General features: G+C 35.3%; 4 protein-coding genes across 10 annotated transcripts; 2 read left to right on the top strand and 2 right to left on the bottom strand.

Moving 5' to 3' along the window:
* Positions 1-980: 980 nt before the first annotated feature.
* On the bottom strand, positions 981-11,028 carry LOC110371238 (pleckstrin homology domain-containing family F member 2). Of its 2 annotated transcripts, XM_049845270.2 has the most exons (9): positions 10,881-11,028; positions 10,625-10,689; positions 9,570-9,771; positions 8,327-8,452; positions 7,354-7,460; positions 6,222-6,393; positions 4,307-4,401; positions 3,869-3,944; positions 981-2,998 (listed from the first exon to the last, which is right to left on the bottom strand). In XM_049845270.2, exons 1-8 carry the CDS (start codon positions 10,894-10,896, stop codon positions 3,885-3,887), a joined length of 843 nt encoding a protein of 280 aa, XP_049701227.1. In that variant the 5' UTR covers positions 10,897-11,028; the 3' UTR covers positions 981-2,998; positions 3,869-3,884. The 2 variants fall into 2 exon arrangements, with proteins under 2 accessions (XP_049701227.1, XP_049701225.1); XM_049845268.2 differs by lacking the exon at positions 3,869-3,944 and having other exon boundaries at positions 10,881-11,026.
* A 360-nt stretch (positions 11,029-11,388) lies between these two features.
* LOC110371239 (ribonuclease kappa) lies at positions 11,389-12,515 on the top strand. The gene is made up of 3 exons (XM_021327397.3): positions 11,389-11,550; positions 11,625-11,750; positions 12,203-12,515. Exons 1-3 carry the CDS (start codon positions 11,476-11,478, stop codon positions 12,302-12,304), a joined length of 303 nt encoding a protein of 100 aa, XP_021183072.1. The 5' UTR covers positions 11,389-11,475; the 3' UTR covers positions 12,305-12,515.
* Positions 12,516-13,644: 1,129 nt separating this feature from the next.
* On the top strand, positions 13,645-15,242 carry LOC110371240 (ribonuclease kappa). The gene is made up of 4 exons (XM_049845283.2): positions 13,645-13,744; positions 14,006-14,067; positions 14,445-14,561; positions 14,882-15,242. The coding sequence occupies exons 1-4, from the start codon at positions 13,741-13,743 to the stop codon at positions 15,065-15,067; spliced, it is 369 nt and encodes a 122-aa protein (XP_049701240.2). The 5' UTR covers positions 13,645-13,740; the 3' UTR covers positions 15,068-15,242.
* A 3-nt stretch (positions 15,243-15,245) lies between these two features.
* Positions 15,246-18,065, bottom strand: LOC110371237 (testis-specific serine/threonine-protein kinase 3). Of its 6 annotated transcripts, none has more exons than XM_021327390.3 (7): positions 17,742-18,065; positions 17,229-17,398; positions 16,867-17,016; positions 16,431-16,704; positions 16,059-16,235; positions 15,753-15,861; positions 15,246-15,384 (listed from the first exon to the last, which is right to left on the bottom strand). In XM_021327390.3, exons 1-6 carry the CDS (start codon positions 17,916-17,918, stop codon positions 15,802-15,804), a joined length of 1,008 nt encoding a protein of 335 aa, XP_021183065.1. In that variant the 5' UTR covers positions 17,919-18,065; the 3' UTR covers positions 15,246-15,384; positions 15,753-15,801. The 6 variants fall into 6 exon arrangements, with proteins under 6 accessions (XP_021183065.1, XP_021183066.1, XP_021183068.1 ...); XM_021327391.3 differs by having other exon boundaries at positions 15,246-15,398; positions 17,742-18,050; XM_021327393.3 differs by having other exon boundaries at positions 16,074-16,235; positions 17,742-18,050.
* Between the last annotated feature and the right edge of the window lie 1,227 nt (positions 18,066-19,292).

The raw sequence follows: 19,292 nt of genomic DNA, 5'->3' as shown, positions 1-19,292 counted from the left end.
CTTGTTTCATTTTACACCCCAAGTTCCCTTTGCATAGTATTTTGACAGACCACAAATAATGAGTGTCTGAATTAAACTATACTAGCAGTCGCTCGCGACTGCGTCCGCGTACAATTTTTTTATCGTAAGCGGAACTACTAGTACATTTTAAATGCCGTTTATTATTTTCCGAGAGTTGATCAACAACCTAGAAAATTTATCAACTTTAGAGTCTTGTTACTTTCCAGTGACATAATATATACACTCTGAACTGCCCTATGTATTTCCTTAGGGTCAATTCCCACTGAAAGAGCAGCGGCCGGCAGCGGCCGTAATGCCTGTAGCACACCTCCGCTGCGAAACAACAACTGCGAAACCGCTGCGTGAGTTTCGCTGTGCAACAGTACTACACTTACGCGAAACTATAATAGCGAAACAGAGCGAAACCTAAAACTAGAACAGTTGATTCCTATTTCGCTCATAAAAATTGTCGATTGCTACAGACGCGTCCGAGATACACGCGGAACCGCTCCAAAATGGCGAACAACGCGCGGAGATGTAGACGGCGCCTAAGCAAATGAGCGAAATCATGTTAGAAAGAGACAACGTCATAGTCAGTTTTGTACGTTAGAGCAGGGAATTTCGCTATTGTTTCGCTGCCCAACAACTTACAACTTACAGCGAAACTATGGCGGTTTCGCCCTTTGGGTTTCGCAGCGGAGGTGTGCTACAGGCATAAGAGCACGGACAATGTAAGAGCGCGGCGCCGCGCTCGCGCTCCAGCACTTGCATTTACGGCCGCTGCTCTTTCAGTGGGGATTGACCCTTATGGACACTACTAACTCCCCTATGAATTTCCTTATGTACTCTATGAACTCCCCTATGTAATTCCTTATGTTCGCTCTTTGAACAAACAAACTCTTCAGCTTTATAATATTAGTTTCCATGCAAGATTCCAGATTTCTATTTCCAGGCATTCGGGTAAAAATAGAAACCAATAATTTTAAAAAATATTATATTTGTCAACTGAAAATTAAACAATATCTTATCAACATAATTTTTCACTTACCAGTATTACGGGAATTAACACAACTTGTGTAAATCTTTAACATTTAGGCCTATGTTAAATTAATAAATAATTTCTTTACGAATTGTCTTGCATTATAGATGGTGTTGCAAGCTTCGTATAAATTCCTAAACTTAAAAACCGTGTTTCAAGGAAACAAACTTAATGCACCTCTTATTATCTAAAACTCTAATATACATACAAATCTAAAATTAGTTTGGATTGTATACAATTTATTTATGAAATGTGATGCTACTTAGAAATGTAATAGCAGCAAATGTGTAATTGAACATTCTTAGTATACGTGGACATCACATAGTGGATTCAATAGTTGTTTTCAAGAAGTTGTCTTTTAATCTGTACGCTCACGTACAACACATTTATGCTGCAAAGTAGATACTATTAAAAATAAATTTAAAATTTTCCCAATTCCCCATTAGTAGAAAAATAAATTAATTTAGACCGTTTTTGAAGTTCATCTCTCTCACACCGTGGAATGTGTAGCGCACGAGCAAGCACATTTTATTATGTATTGAAGGAAATGCAGATGTTAACAAAATGGTGTTATGGAGACAAAATACGAAATAATTTGTACCATATTACATTTCCAAGGTGCGGCTAAAGTATTACAATGCTTGATATTAAACATATCCAACTTCTGCCGTCAATTTAAAAAGGGAGGCAAGTCTGCTGTAAGCTCATGATGGGGTAGGCAGTTTGAAAAGTTTATATGTCGTAGTGAAAGTATCATAATGCTAAGTTATATGAATTTGTAAGCACCAGTTTCTATGTAAATCTGTTAGAAAAACTATACAATTTAATTTCAGACTTGCCTCCTTCATTAAAAGACGGGGACTTTCGAAAAAGCAATAATAGTTCTATATAATAAAGTTTACAATAAAATAAGCTTAACATAACATATGTAAAATATTAATATGTTGACATAACATGACTAAGCCTAAAATATTGTTAAAAACGTCTTATAACCATGATGTCTTACTATCAAATAATAAATATGATTTAATCCTAAACAAAAAAACTCCATCTCAGTTTACTTTTGAGCGGTTTAAAGCTGTTTAAAGTCCAGCGAAACATCTAGCAATTTTATTCGTTATCAAAATCATATTCCGGCGACCACGGGTCAGCCATTTTTGTATAAAAGTTTTACCATTTCCTAAAGTAATCCACTATAAAGGATTTTATCTACCAATTTCTTTCCTATATGTAAAAAAATTCGAAGGCCATTGTGGTAAAATCGGAGACCGTCCATAGTTTGAACAAAAATATTGTTTTTGGAACTCTTGACTGTGGTGTTAGACAAATAGGTGTACAGGTTTGAGTACTTATTTCATACAGTGGTCCGTTGTACTGGAGATTTTATCGGTTTAAGACATATTTACAAAGATTTCGACTATTCCTGATAGTAAAATTATGTATCGGATATTATCTGGTTTTGAAATACATCTATGCAGAGTTTAATTACATGTAACGGGCTGCAAGTTATTCAATTCAGAAGAAATTGTATAAAAGATCACAGATTCAAGTCTATTATAAATTGTTCCCGTTAACAAGTGAAGATAAAATAACAGGTTATACAAAGGACGTTTATTTGGGACTGAATGCACACAGACCAGTCTTTGAAATGGGCGTAATATTATTAAGACTCATAATATTACTTTAATATTAATATATTGTATGTATAGTTCGCGACAAACTTCTTGGCGGATTGTAACTAACTTCGGAGCATAGATTCCGGCTGTCACTTCAAAGTGGTTTCTTGCACAGTAACTTGCACGATGTTCCGAGCCGCCATAAGTTTGGCGCGAACTATAAGTTTACTGTCTAAACCTGTGATGGACAGTGGTCTCTTGAATCTGATTTTCACTTAGCGGAATCCTTGGACGAATGATTGTTGGTCTCTTCAGTCTTATCACTGTCACCGTAGAACTTTGGCTGTAAAACATAGAAAAATATTAAATTATAATATCTATACAAACTGAATGATAGTGAATTATACAGGGTAACGAAAAAAAACATGCAGATATTTTTATGTGTGTTAATCATGAACTTCTTTGAATTGTGCTGTTCAAGATTGCATTCTGCATTTTGGAGTAAAAATAAGTGCATGTAAACAGGAACCATGGCAGTGGCAATGTGTCATTGACATCTTATATCTTTTTAATTGTTGTCTGTGAATAAAGCTCCATGAGCTTAAGTGCTTTACAATTTACAAATCTTAGTCCATTTAAGTAGTAAATATTTCTTTAATCTGGTCAAGAAAAACAAAAGACGAACACTATGTATGAGTAGAAAAAACCAACACGACAAACGAATTAGTGAAAAACTATTTGACAAAAAACCAAACAAACTCAAACACAGCGAAGAAACACACAGACAGAACAAATAAGTTAAATTAAACAAAAGAAAATGAAAAAAAAACATATAGTTTAATTCTACGCAGTCATAATTTTGGTAAAACGTAAATTTTCTGAGAAATATGCACTATTTTTTGTGTGTTTCTTTACATATCGATAACACATTTGCTTTATCAATTTTGGACCTCATTTCACACCAAGGAAGTCTTAATCAAATATTATTGACGAAGCAAGTGCTTTATTTTTATCACAAAAAAGAAAAAACGGTACTAATTAAATACTCTGAGGGTATTTTAAAACATTTTGTTATGGTCACTAGCAATTCTAAACTAACATCTGATGAAATGACGAGATACAGTGAATGTGAGAAGGACCAACACATCAAAAATTAACCAGTAGTTTTGTAAAAGCATGAATTCAACGCCTAAAACACTTGTACTAGACTTACACAATTTCATTTTCTATTATACTGTGGTGACTTTATTTCCGTATCCATTTTTGACACCGTTATAACTTGTAAAACCCTAGAAATAAACGATAACTTTGTACTGCGTTTCAAAACCAAGTTCAGGTGTTTTACAAAATCTTAAGAATCATGTAAATGAGCTTATATTACCTTAGAAAGATTAATTTTAACAAAATATCGATGGTGATTAAAATAAAATTTATTATAGTTCCACAGTCAATGGAGGACGACAGCAAATAAACGACTATTCACTTGGCTGACGAATCGAAGCTACGTTCCGAATTTTAATTTCAGTATCCCGGTAACTGCTCGTGACGTCACAATATGGCGACAATTTGTGACGTCAGAAGTACTGGCCAGTAACAGTTGATAATTGCCAATGAATGGCCCTATATTAAAATAGAAAGAAGGTTGTATTACCTCGTCGTGTTTCTCCTCAGCGGTGACGCGGTCATCATCGTCGTCACTGTCTTCATCGGCTGACGAGTCGCCGCCCGAACCCGCCGTGTCTTTCACTGGTAGAAGTAATGTTTATTTTTAATATGTATATGAAGATAGAAGGTTAGTAACGGCCACTGGCGTATAAACCATACACCGTGGGGGCACTGTGGGAATGCCCACAACAATAATCTACTTGGGACGAAATACTTGTCTGCTTTTTAAGTATTCAGGGGAGCCGTATGTTTTATGTATTCTCCCTGCATACTCCCCTTATATCGGGTGTGTCGTTCACAATCACATTAAATCTAATCACATATACTTTATGATATTCTATGGCGAATTGTAAAAAAAATAAGCTAATCCATTCAGTGGTTTAGCCACAGGAGTCATTTTTCATTTTTCTAATTTACAACATCATGTGTAAAGCAGAGATAAAGTTAGGAGTATCGAATGTTTTGATCAGTTGACAGCTGTCAGTTTTCAAGGGAGAGTTTCAATTGTTTGGAATGACTGACTTTTATATGGTGTTCTAATTTTCGCACATTTTTATTCTATTTACTTTGTTTGAAAAATGTTTTTTTTTTATTTTTACGTATTTTTGTTTTTCTTTTGCGCTAATCGACATATAATAACCAGTATATTATCGCATTTCATTTAATGTGATTGTGAACGACACACCCGATATACTAACTCTACGTACTTCTTTACGTGACCCTGGCCCTTTGTACTATTCATTATGTAGTTACTACCTGTTATAGTCACTTATGTACCTTGATTCTGTACTACCTATGTACTGCTGTCCTATGTACTCCATCATGTTCCTGAATATAATGAATCTGAATTTTTAGCCTTATCTGAGGGATGTGAACGCAACCTTTTTTAAGCCTCGTTAATCAAACGCTGGCTGGAAATTAATGTTGTGGCTTAGTGGGTAAATAATCTGTAGGTATCCCAAATACATGTATAAAGCATACATTTTTATAGAATTCAATTTATTATCAAGGAAATTGTGCCGCATAAATGTATCCTAAAATAATAAAACTTCAGTAGGACGTTAATTATAATTCATATTAAATAATGAATAAGGAAAAATATATTTTTATATAAAATATATGTATTTTTGACTTTTTTCTAGGAAGTCCATATTAAATGTACTGATATAACCAGTAAGTAAATATAAGTTGTTGACTACATTAAAGGGTTCGGGCTATGGATCACTGATGTCTAGATAAGCTATCGATAACTTTATCTAATCGACATTTATGCTAACGTAAATAAAGATTGGATTTAAATGTATTAATTTTGGTCGTCGACGTTAGAACTTTATGCAGATGTTTTGTATTCTACCGTCTACTATTAAAAGTTATTAGCTCTCTCTCACTACATACTACTGGAATGAATTATTAATGGCTACTATGACCTATGTGAAGTAGTGGCCTAGTGGGTAAAGAACCAACCTCCCAAGAGTGTGGGTTTGAGTCCAGATCAGACAAGTACCAATACAGCTCTTTGAGTTTGTATGTACTTTCTAGGTATATATATCTTGGACACCAATGACTGATTAAATTAGGCGAAGGAAAACATCTCGACGTAACCCGCACTATAAAAGTCTGAATTCATCAACCCGCATTGAGCAAGCGTGGTGATCTATACGGTGTAAATAGCTTGCGCATATTGAGGCACATGCGCAGGTTATATACATTTTAAAAGCCTGTGGGTCTAGCGACTCGCGCATGTACCAAAACAAAATACCTACCCGCGTGCTCTTGTCACTTGCGCATGGTAACTTGCTCCAGCTACATGCACCCTAATAATCAATCTTTCTCTGTGTGAGTGGAGGCCCCGCAGTGGCACTATAAAAAAGGCTGATTATAATGAAGGCTGGTATACTAACCTGGTGTGATGTTAGCGGTGGGCGGCTGCGCGGGCGGGCGGGCTCGCTCGCGGTTGAGCTCGTCGAAGCACTGCAGGCACACGCGCAGCGGCTTGTCGCTCTGTCCGCGCAGGATGTAGCGCTTTGACGAGCACGGCCCGCACACTACTGACCCGCATTTGCGGCAGTGATGCTGTGGATAAAACCTCAATGTTAGACCATACATTTTAATCAGCGTAAATAATGTATATTATCTTTGGAATTTCTGGAAAGAGTTACCGTAGCCTTGGGATGCAAAGGGACATCGTGGGTTTTTGTCAATAAAAGTCTAAGACTCTCTCCCGCTGCATACGATGACTTCCCACAAAAAAAAATCGATAGGAAGTCAGCCTATTCAATTCGCTGAAGTACCCTAAATTCGGGGCAAAATCCACGGTACATTTTATTGAAACAACATTTTCTGGTTGCGTTCATTTTCATTGTAGATTCCAGGGAATCTGACGAAACTATGAGGACTAGAATATGAAACCCAAAGAAGTATATACTGACAATGATCTTTATGAATGTGGCAGAAAGTAAGCCCAAGAAATCTCGGATGTACGATTACTATAATTTTAGTTGAGTCGTAAATCCCGAAATGCAGTGATTTCCATGAATTTAAAATGATACCTCACTGCTATCAATGGCAGTCCCGTTCCGGTGATTATACGGTGACATACCGGATATGACGTATAAGGATAATGTAATACAAAATTACGCCAGATAAAATCTAGATAAGATGACTGTGTACTAATATCACCAAGCCCACTTCTAAAGTACTTTATTTAAACCGTTTGAAACATTTTCACGGATCAAGGAACTAACTTGACTAAACGCATCCAAATTGGTTAACCTGTTTAAGCATTATTAGGCTCAAACATAGACTGATACACAGTCTTTTTTGTTGTGATTGTAAAAAATTTGATTTTTTTAAATTTCCTTGTACCTAGGTGGCATGTAAAACTGTGGTCCTTCCCTTCAATCCTTTTTTCTCGTTTCTTTCCCGTCCCTTCCGTTCGTTCCGTCGCTTTATTTCAATCAGCTCAGTAGTTTTGGCATGACAGGCAGTTACTTTCGCATTTACAATAGTAGTATTATATAGTGGTAAACTTACCCTCCTATTGAGTACAGTGAACTGTGTCTTCTTGCAGTGCATACAGATTGACGCCTCGTTGTCTGGCACCCACACAGCTGCGTGCTCTGATGGAGGTTGTTTGCCACCTGAAAAATATCCATATAGTTAGGAAAATCTTATGCTTAGACTACCTACAGTTACTGCCAAACTTAGGCTTTGAACATTGCGGGTTATGAAGCAGTTTTAGGTCACAATCAATGGAGGAGATGTATTGGCCACATCATGCGCGACGTGTACTTCGAAGTTAGTTGCGAGTCGCCATCAGTTTGGCGGGAAATAGTTGCGTACTAATATGGTTTTAAAACGCGATAAACTCACAGCCACTAAGCGTCATTCTTGGGTCACTCAATCTGATCGTAAATATGGTTGCAACAATGACATCATAGGTACTTAACAAAGTTTTGACTGACTACTATGAGTTTCAACCGTGGGCGTGGTTTAAGTGTCCTAGTGGTCATATTATGGCTATGTATTATGCCGAGATCCGCAGAAATGAAGTGAAGGAATTTTTTAAAGGTAAACAATCTTGAGGACTACACAAATACACACCAAATAAATATATTTCTGCTTAAACTAATAGCTGAATTTATTAGGTAATTGTTATTCATATATTTGTATGGTTTTTAGGAAAATTGATAATTCACATTTTAATAAAATTGTTGTAATCTGTTTAAATAAATAGTCATATCAAGATTGTTTATCTTTAGTTAAGTGCTAACTCCAATAGCGTATAGATTACTTTGATATTTGACGATTAAAAATAATTAAATAGAACAATTTTTTTTTTCATGGGAAATCATCAAAGGAATCCCATCCGCTGCGGGTTCAGCGTGAGGGAGTATCAGACTCTTACCGACTAAAACCCATCATGTTCCTTCTTGAGCCCTTTATGCCCCAGGGCTATGAAAACTCTTTCGAACGCTTGCTGAAATAGAAACAGACTGATACATACTTTTCCTTAGCAAGTCTTCTATACATTTTTCTATGTGAGCCATCCATTCTTCTTTCTCGGTCGCTGTGGCGGCGTACACCGCGAAGGATTTGGAAGCGGTACGGATTAACCAGCCGTTACGGTATTCTGTAACAACACAATACACCATTGTTTAAAAATAGAACTTTTTTTTTTTTTAATTACTGGCCTGTATGTGCAAAAATTAGGGAAAAAGATGTAGTTTGATTTAGATAGGAAATAAATAACAAATGAAAACAATATTAATGGCTAACATTTAAAAAAGTAAATAATATCTATTATGAAGCGCTATCTCACAACATTGTCAACCCAAGGATTAAAACTCTAACGTAAGTACCCTGGTCTCTTGTGTTTGAGTGTTAAATAATGTGGATATAATACTTAAATCCTAATACTATTTATAAACATTTCAAAACATGATTAGAGTAACTTCCTCAATACAGAACACAAAACTAAAACATGAATTTTTATTAGGGAAGACACGAGCATCTCTGCATTCTCTCTGCCCCAAGGATTGCAAGGTGTCATATTATAATTTATTTATAAACAATAAAATAACAAAATATATGCATAGAAGTGTTGAGTCACACCGGCTATCAAAGATCAATGTCACAGTACATTTAGCATTAATATTGCACACAAGATGATTCACTGGCCATTCACATTAATGACTCAGAGATCCAATAAAATTAAATATTGAATAAACATTAATTTATTCTTTATTTTTACTAATGTGGCTAGCAGAACTCAATTAAGGAAAAAATAATTAGTTGCTAATAGAATTCAAGCAAGGTTTCTAGATAATGTATGAATTATTGAACAAGAATAACAATCTAAGGATTTATAATATTAGCTCTAAATATAAAAAGGAAAATAGCCCACAATATTGTCTATACAGTGAGTTATACCCCAATTTGAATAATTAGAAGTATTTTAGTCATCCTTTTTAATTTTGTTTATGTACCCACTCCAGTGCACAGTATTGTTATCAGAAGGCAGGACCAACATTCCTACACATGCTAGCAAAATAAACTTGACATGGAAAAATTAAGGAACCAGTTAATGCAGGGATTAAAAAATATTTTATCCAGGTATGGATAGCTCAGGATGCTGCACAAATCGTAGAAAGCGGCTAGTCATACAATCATCATTCTCCTGCTCTTATGCCAAAGTTATTTGGGGTTGGCTCATCATACAAATAAGATACAAGTAAAATAATACTCACGTCCTTCATCCTTCAAAGACTCCAACTTAACTTCCTCAAGTGGTATAACATGTTGTTTGTTATATTTTTTCTTGTTTATAACAATGTTTCCATACACGAGGATGTCGTTAAACAAAAAGAATTGTCTAGCTTTTGGTTTCTTGCGACACATTTTTGTCAGGACACCCTCTCCCACAAGGACCCTGCCTTGTTCTGCCAATGGCTAAAATAAAAAAAAACATTATTCTTTTTTTAAATTGTTTGTATAGGGTCTGTTTGCTTTGAACTCTATCTGGCTGATAACAAATAGTTTTTAATACAATGTCAATAAAACTTTTTTGTTGACATTTTAACTGAGAGGTGACTGATAGTGTAAACTTGAGATATCAGGTCAGGTTTTACAATAAAATTAGAAATGTGAAGTTCCTTTTCACTTCAGATTGACTAAGAATCTTATTAGTAATTAGAAGCCTTTCTATTTTGCTAATGAGATTGTAAATAGGTATATTATGCTTAATCTGGATTAGTGATTTGTTAGTCTTTCTCTTGATAACAAGTGAAATCTTTGGAATGCTTTTCGAAAACACTCTTTCGTTTCAGCTAAATTGATAAAATACCAGTGTCAATCATTGATAAGAAATTAATACATTCTCAGCGCCTGTGTAGATTTAAAGAGTAACTTTATTTACTATTTTGAGTCGCTATTACACCATTATTGGCTAATCATTTGGAGGAAATCATGAAAAATCTATACTCTAATCATAGAATGGCACCATACTTTAATCTAACTGATAATATAAAGGCTAATCAGGCTGTAATCTTTGTAATCCAATTACGGTTCGTCATGTTTTAATGGTTAAAATAAAGTTAATTGCTCAAGAAAGTTTTCATTATTGTTCACAAACAGCCATTATAATGAAAACCAGCGCTGATAAATGCTTGATATCTTCAGTCAGAACAATCCCGCTCGATGTACCGAAGATTTTATCTTGCAGAGTTTGTCGGTTGATAATACGACAGCATTCGACAACTTCTAAACTTTGATAAAACTTTATTTCGCGACAGTAGATGCTCACCTGTCCAGAACTGCCGAAGCAGCTCTCAACCATAGCAATCCTTCTAGCATTGGCCTCACTGTTCACTGAAAAAAGAAAATTACCCACTTACAAATTGCAGAACGGTATAAAAGTTTGACGTCAAAGGAAAGTGAGCGACAAGCAAACAATGACAGTGATCTCCCACGTAACTATATTACATGTTTGCACACAAATTATAGCACTATATTCTTCCTTTTTATGCTTTCTATACGTAATAAAATAAATATTTGCCTACCTAAACGATCCACCATTATCGAAATTTATTTTCTCGTAGATACGATCGAGAAAAATGTGTCATTCATAGAATAAATTGCCACATACAGAAAATAAAATCCTTCCATTCATAATCTGTTTTTATGAGTTGTATGATAAAAATATTTATAAAAGATTTGAAATCGGCAAACCTTGATCATAATAATTCGCTTTCAAAGACACTCATTAAATCTAAAATAAATTAAATATCTGTATAATTAAGCTTTCTAGTTTTCTATTTAGGTAAGTTCATTAAATACTGGCGACATTCTGGAAACGTTCCGGTTCACGGAGTGAATATTGTCTTTGATGATAAAAGTTATTTATTATTATTGATGGACAATAAAACCCTTACAAATCACGTCTAAATTATAGCAAAGAATTGTTTTCTTCATGAATGTTACTAATTTTCACCTTTAAATTATTATAAATTACTAAAACTATTATTTATTAGGTTACACAACACCCATAGACAAAGCAAAGATCATGTGAGTGTTCATTTTTTGACACCAGCTGACAGCTAGTGGTCGATACCATTTATTTTAAGTAATCGTAATTCTGATAAATAAACTAGCAAAATGGCCTGCAAATTCTGTGGACCTAAGCTGTCGCTGTGCGGGCTCGTATTGAGCGTCTGGGGAATCATTCAATTGGTGAGTAAAACTCTTTTAAGTTTCTGTTTTGCCGTGGTTCTTCAATGCCGTGCTAACACTCTTGAATCTTTCAGACTTTGATGGGCGTCTTCTACTATATCAGAGCTGTAGCTTTGTTGGAAGATCTCCCACTTGAGTCAGAAGGTGGTCATCATTCTATCGAGAGTTTTATCGCTACCGTCGAAGCTGGATACACTCAGGTGAGTCACATTCTATCTAATTACTTAGTACTACATGTACCCAAGTACAAGTATATCAAGGTTCTGGAATAGGATAGTTTTCCTTGTTAACGTCTATGGATAACTTGCAAAATGTGTTTTATCTTAATTGTTCCCAAATCTTGATCTTGTGAGACAAGGCCATTATAAGTTATAATCTAAAATTGCTGTTAATGGTAGTAGAATAAGAATGTTTGTTGTGATAGTTAGCAAATTTATCTTTTCTCAATTTATTAATACAAAAATAGTTAGTTAAAATCTGTAGACCATGAAATTGATTAATTAAACATGTGTGAATATCTAACTTAGTTTTCAATAACACCTTGACATTGAAAATGCTTATTCGCAAGTTTATCACATTAGAATATAATCGATTCATCATCTTGGACTCAATTTTGACAGTTTATTTCCATAAAAGTATTGCAATTTTTCAGAATGCTTACAACTGCTGGATCGCTGCACTGCTATACGTCATCACCCTCGTTGTATCCGGACATCAGTTCTGGATGAACAACCGTTCTTCAGTTAGTATGTAAAATGGTATAATCAACGTAATAATGGGTACTGAAGCTCTGGTACAAGTTGTTATGTTACTGTTGAATAACTCCATTCCATTTTTAATTTATTTATAAATAGCTCTTGAGTCAGAGTTCTAAAATGTTTTGATATTGTTCCTCTCTAGTTCTAAAACCCTTCATGTTACTGCCTAAAAATATTTTGTGGTAATTCCATCATTGCTACATTATTCTTGGTTCAAAATGTACATTATTCCATGTTTTTATTTCATCATGCATTGGTAGAATCCACTATGGAGGTATAAACATTGTCCTTATTGTCTCTGGTCAACCTATGCGATTTAAATCATGTTAATGATGACTGGTGGACTAAAGTCACAACTACCAATAAAATATCATGCATCATTTTTAAACACATATGTACTAGAAACCACAGAATTATGTTGCAATGTTGTAGGACAAGTTAATAGTCCATGAAGGTTGTTTTAAATTAGCATTTAATAAGCACCCAAAATTACTCATTTACCTAAGAAGGTACAATACCAATGTTCATATCTTTTGACTCATGTAATTAATAAATTAAATTAAAACTGTTAAAAGTATTTAAAAACCACCCATTGTATAATTTTCAATGCTTTACCTACCTTATCTGTTATCCTTTAAACTTGTTAAGATTTAACCTTTTTGTAGGAATAAATATGTCTATAGCTTATAATATAAATAAAATATGCAAAAGTTAATGATTTAAGTTTCAAGTGATTCGAACTTAAAAATCAATTTGAATTACAGAAATTATTGTGCATAAGTATTACAAAATGAATGAATGCTATAAATTGTACATAATATAAAATATCTATTATTGTAGGTACATTGTAAAATGCTTAGTTTTTCTTGAAGTAAAGGTATTGATGTTAATTATTGTTTTATTTTATAGTTTAATGTTATTGTTTAAAGTTACTCTCTGTCTCAGGTTTTATGCAAAGAATCTCATATAACCGTGGAGTATTGTTCTCCAAGCATATAATGGAATCTAAGTTGCTTTGAAATATGTATTAGAAAATTGGGCTCAAGGTTCCTACAAATTCTAGTAATATTGAAAAGCTGAGGAGTTTTTACAAGGTAATAATATGTAGGTAATATCAGTAAGTACTGGTTCGACTTGGGTTATGTCGAGGATGACTATATTCATAGATAACTAATTTGAATACGCATTTGTGATGTACCCGCTTAGCAAGGCGGAAGCTAGCTCCCAAGTTGGTGTCTATTTGCAAGTTCTTCCAAAGAGTATTTATTACTGTATTGCTAAAGGTCCATAAATACAGAGACAATCCTCTCTATACTATTTACTTTTTGGGATAAAGTGTCAATTAGAATTTGTGTCAATGGCAAGTATTTGTGATCAGAACATGCGATTAATAATAATTAGTATTTAAAACGAGAATTATTTTTCGTTTACAATGGGTAAGCTACATGAATGGTTCATTTACGTTTGACAACATATTTTTTTAAATTACAATTTTCATAGGTATTCCCAATTAATATGCACATGAATGTTTGTTTGTTTGTTAGTCATTCATAGTAAATCGGATTAAAATATCGCAGTTAACTAAGATCACTATTGCCCTCGACGAGACGAAGGTAAAACCGCGGGCAACGGCTAGATACAAAAGTTTACAAACACAGTAGACACTTATTTTTTTTATTTTTTTTGTGATCTGACAGGATACCTACTTGGATGTGGGATTTGCTGTTCTCTGATAAGCGTGTGGGGTATAATTCAATTGGTAAGTAGTATTATTTTGCACTGGTGCTTGGAAGTCAATTGTTTGTAATCAAGAAAGTGTTGACCTGGTGAATGGAAGGAGCAAAAGCAGGTCTACCTACTCTTGGTTTCGCTGTTTCCTAGAAAGAGTATGGGCAAGTGCTCATTGCGCCCAAAGCACACGAGCTGCAGAGTTCTTCTGTGATCCTGTTTCTGGCCCTCATGTTTGGCAATTGCTACGGGTAGTCAGACAGAAACCAGAAAGTCTGACAACCAGTCTTGCTTGAGGAAGTCATATAGACAGTCGCTCCAATGAGACTGGAAGCCGACTCCAATCCGAAGATAATTTGGAAAAGGAACTAAGTAGGTAATTGTTCAATAATAGCGTATTTATTTCAGACCCTCATGGGGATATTTTATTACGTAGAAGCTGTCACCCTCTTAGAAGATGTAGAGGCGGAAGAATATGATGATTATGAGGATTACATTCATAAGACCGAACACAATTACGCCGCAGTAAGGATGCAATTATCCTAGTTAAGTAGGTAGTTAGTAGATTCTACTGATAAGTAGGACCTATATCGTGTTGCCTTGACCGTGGCTTTCAACCGTTCTCATAGTTTTGGTTCTCCCAAGCCCTTTGATGCTTCACGCATATGCTGAAGTGTAGTTCATACATTTTCACTAGAGTAGAGGCAGTAGGTAGTTAGCTACCTACTTCGGAGTACCAAAAGCTACTCTTCTTCCAGCCAGTTGCCTTTAAACTATTCGAATAGGTTCCGCTCTGCTGTCCTTTCTGCTATTCCCATAATATATCAACTTTACATTATTTTAAGGTTGCCCGTAACTGCTGGATTGCTGCAGCCATATATTTGGTTTTCCTCGCTCTTTCCTACACTTGTATAATTAAAGCAAGGTCGCGAAAAAAGAAAGAAGATCTGAAGTTACAAGATGACGATTATGTTTGTGCTCCGAAACCGCCGCCCAAGAAAAAGGAAAGAAAGGAAAAAGCTAGAAAATAAACAATTTAATGTAATAATTATGCATTTGAAGTAATTAATTATACTAGGAATATTTAATTTACAATCGTTACAAGAATTAGGATGTAATTAAAAGTTTGATAGCCAATTTTCCTACGAATTACAGAAGTTCCTATGTAGGTTGGCAGGCAGGTCAGAGAACGAAATAAAATGCATTCAATATGTCATAATTAGTTTATTTAAATAATTTGGTTTATTTTTGTTTCTTTTCATTATTTCACTTCCTCTAATTTTCTGTCGAAAGTTACAGTACCAATGTTCACGCTTTTTATTTCTTCTTTGCTGACTTGCGCGTTTTCCTGAAACATTATGCCTATTAAATGCAGCGATCGAAAATTCTTTTTATAACGCAGCATTATTAAAAAAATAAGCGGAAGCATCTTCGGAAAAGAGTTACGAATTTGGTTTTACCTCATGGTTCATGCATGTAACTTTCTACTTCTACTTTTACATATAATTGCCATGTCAGGGACGGGAGAAGAACGCACGTATTTTGTTTTTCCTATGTTGGCAACGCAGTGAACGAATGTACGAACGAACATTCCTACCCCGTTCCTAACGCGGAACAGATGTGTGGGGACAGACCGTAGTTCTTAAAAGTTTTATATGAGTCAAAATGAGTATTTATGTGTGTACTTGCGTGAACCATGCACAATTATGTACCTACAAGCAAAGCCACAGAGGGGGTATTGAAAATCTCGATGCCACTTTTGAGCTCATGATATCTTATTCAATGGTAACAAGCCATCCAAACATTCATCATCCTTACTTGTATTCTAGAAAATAAAATATTAAATTCAACAAAAATAAATTATCGATTTACTGGTTTCGTTAAAATTTGGATATTCTCGAAAAATCGTGAAACGTATTCTTGGAGATGATCGTATCCATAGGAGAAATCTATTGATGGAAAGGAAACATAATTTTGTCGATGCAATAATGGGTTATTGCAAATAGGCGTTTTTCTGGTCACCTGTGTAGTGTCTACCTCTTCATCCTTGGCTGGTTGGTTTGGATTGATCCAAGTGTCTGCCAAGATCTGTGGTATCTTGACGCGCACTTTGAGCGGAGCTAGGATTTTAGTGATTAACTTGCGACAGTCGGTTGACACTTTCGGCTCACGAGGAAATGACACTTTGTTTTGCACTTGCTGTAGAAAAATGCAATGTTAAGTGTTTCTAAAGTAAAATTTTAAATTATCAAAACTTTGGACTATTGAGCATTTTAAATGTCATCATAAGCAATGCATATTCCATTGTGAAGGAAGTGAACCATTTTTTATGAAAGAACTCCTTATTTAACAATAGCCTGCTTACGAAATGTGCTTCTTAAGTTCATAGACTACCTTTAGCAACTGCGTATAATTCGTATCGTCGAAAGGCAGCCTTCCATACACAATAGCGTACAGCACCACTCCCATACTCCATATGTCCGAGTCTTGTGGCCTATAAGGCACACCCTTCAGGATTTCAGGTGAAGCATATGCATAACTCCCGCAGAATGTCTCACTGAGCGCATAAACACCATTCTTCGGCTTCATATGTCCTCGTGCGAACCCAAAATCCGACAGCTTTATGTTTAGGCCATGGTCCATAAGCAAGTTCTCGCATTTTATATCCCTGAAATCATATAAACATGGTTTAAAGAAAATATTTGGTCAGTGGGTCGTCTTAGGGGCGGAGTCCAATAAGTGCAACTATTTTTGATGTTCTATGTTCATATCTGCTTATTTTGAGATCATATCTGGAAGAAAATCAACAGCTCCAGAATGGGATGCTTACCTATGAACGACTCCTCTCTCGTGGCAGTAGTCAACTGCTTCAACAAGCTGGCGGAACCAGCGACGTCCTCGAACTTCGTCTATATGCTGGTCTTTACGTATTATGTCCAGGAGACTGCCATTTTCCGCATATTCCATAACAATATAGACCCTGCAAAAAGGGAATGCTATTTTATTCGGAACAGACAGAACTGCATGTTATTCATTTATGACGATCAAAGATTGAAATAGGTCTGAATCGTCGTCCCGCAAAGTCCTATCGTCTCACGTATTCAAATCTATAGGTATGAGTTTTTTGCTTTATGTAATTTGGGAACTCGATATTCTATCAGGACAATGTATTTAGTTGGTTTGCCACAGTACCTGTGTGTAGTTTCTATCGCCTGAAGAAACCGTATCAAGTTCTCATGTTTGAGACCTTTAACGACTTCTATTTCTCTAGGCAGAAACTTTTTCAAATAGTCGCCTGGCGCTTGGAACTTGCTTATTATTTTAATCGCCACTTGACAGTTGTGTCTGTCGCTTGTTGCAACCTACGATTTAAAATGGAAATAATAATTATTTATATATTAGTATGTTTTCCCATGTTGGGTTGTTCATCATTTGCATTAGGTACACGGTCATTCTTGTCGTCACGGTGACGACCTTTTTAGTAGACATAGATACATAGTTTTCAACAGGATATTGGTGTTATTAAAGAAAGAGAAGATAGAGAGACACATTCCGAAGTCATCGTTTTGTTACTAGAGTTTCTAGATCGTACTAGATTTTCCCAGAATATATTTTTGCGGTTATTTTTCGAAATAAAATACAGATTTAAGCAGATTTCTTTCCAATATTTTCACTGTTAAATAATCGTTTCAAATAATCTGGTACCTTGACAGTGGCGTATGACCCAGACCCTATCGTCCGACCAAGTACATAGCCATGTGACTCGAGTACAGTAAGTTTTCTTTCAGCTTTAGCTTCTACACCACTATGCACAGTCGCTGTGGGCTCTGTCGACATCTCGCCGAGGACATTTTCATTGGCTCTTACATCAGGTCCCGGCATATCACAGAAATGTTACTTATATATAAAATTGAAGTCTAGTTAAAGTCACATTATACTGAATTTTGCCTCATTTTATTTTTCACATGAATTTTTTTTATATTATACATGCTGTCATTTTTGTCAAAACCGATGAATTTTAAGTGACATAAGAACATTGTTTCAAACATAGCTCTTTCCATAGAGATTTTTACATAGCCAGTACGATGCGTGAGTTTCGGATTTGTAACTCCGTTGTGTGTATCCGAATAGAAAAAAAACTTGTGAGGAAAAAATAAAGTTACATTTAATTTTTTCGATTTGCGATAGCTGCTTTTGTTGGAATCATATGTAATTCATTTTGTTTTGGCATTAATAGTAGGTAAGTAAGCTGTACAAATCCACCAACGATGCTAGTTAACGCAAACAAATTGATCTGCTTTATCACGCTACTGGACGGAGTTTACAGTAGGTAACTTTGATTCTCAGTATATCTCTATAGAAGATTATGAATGTTTTCATGGCTAGCTATCGGCACTTTACAAAATGCCTACCTCAATGTACCTCAATATTTTGTAATAGTCATATCTAAAGATGCTAGTTGCCAGTTGAAGTAAGGGATTCAATAGTGGAGGTAAGGGAGAACAATCTACGGGTCCAACGAATCCAGTGTTTGGTCTCCCTCGATCGCGACTATCTATAGCTTAGTATTAGTTAAAAACTAATTGTAACAGTCACGTAACGATTTGTTGCCATGATTTCTTCGATTTTCGTATTCAATACTAGAGTACATCCGCAGCCTCACAATAAAATGAGAATTTCAGTTGCGACAGAATTTCCTAGTTAAAACAATGTCGGTCCATCAACGTTCACAAAGAAAACAATTGCTGCGATTGGGACGAACGTTGGCATTGGTTAGTTGGAACGGGCATCGTGTCGTGTGCGTTCCAATCCACCTACCTTTACACCACACCTACCAACCACCTTGGACCCTCGAGCTCCATTCAAAACCACCCTCATAAGCTAAAATGGCTGACATCTCGAGTGCCACGTTACACTGGCCGGTTGAAATATTTCATTCGATGACCCATTTTCGTGCACCCAGGTTTTTTATTTATTTTCATTCATAAAGCTTTTTTCAGTAGATATTCTCCTGTCCCCGTCTTTTGTTACCTTAATTGCGTATTCTGTTTGCCTTGCGTATTGTCTGAATAAACCATTGTTACTTATTGACCTAAGGAGGACGAAAATAGCTACTTTGTATAGTGGTTTTCAGTTAAACATTTCGGGTCACCAAACTTATGGTAAGAATTTTCAAATACTATTGTAATGTAATGTTAGAAAAGAAGTTATTTGTTAGAGAACAAAGCGATGAAAGATGTTGTGTTACTAGATTTG

This window comes from Helicoverpa armigera, chromosome 15, assembly GCF_030705265.1.
Source record: "Helicoverpa armigera isolate CAAS_96S chromosome 15, ASM3070526v1, whole genome shotgun sequence".
In the NCBI taxonomy this organism is placed as follows: domain Eukaryota; kingdom Metazoa; phylum Arthropoda; class Insecta; order Lepidoptera; family Noctuidae; genus Helicoverpa; species Helicoverpa armigera.
The sequence above is the reverse complement of the archived record's forward strand: the minus strand, read 5'-3'. Positions and strand labels throughout refer to the sequence as shown.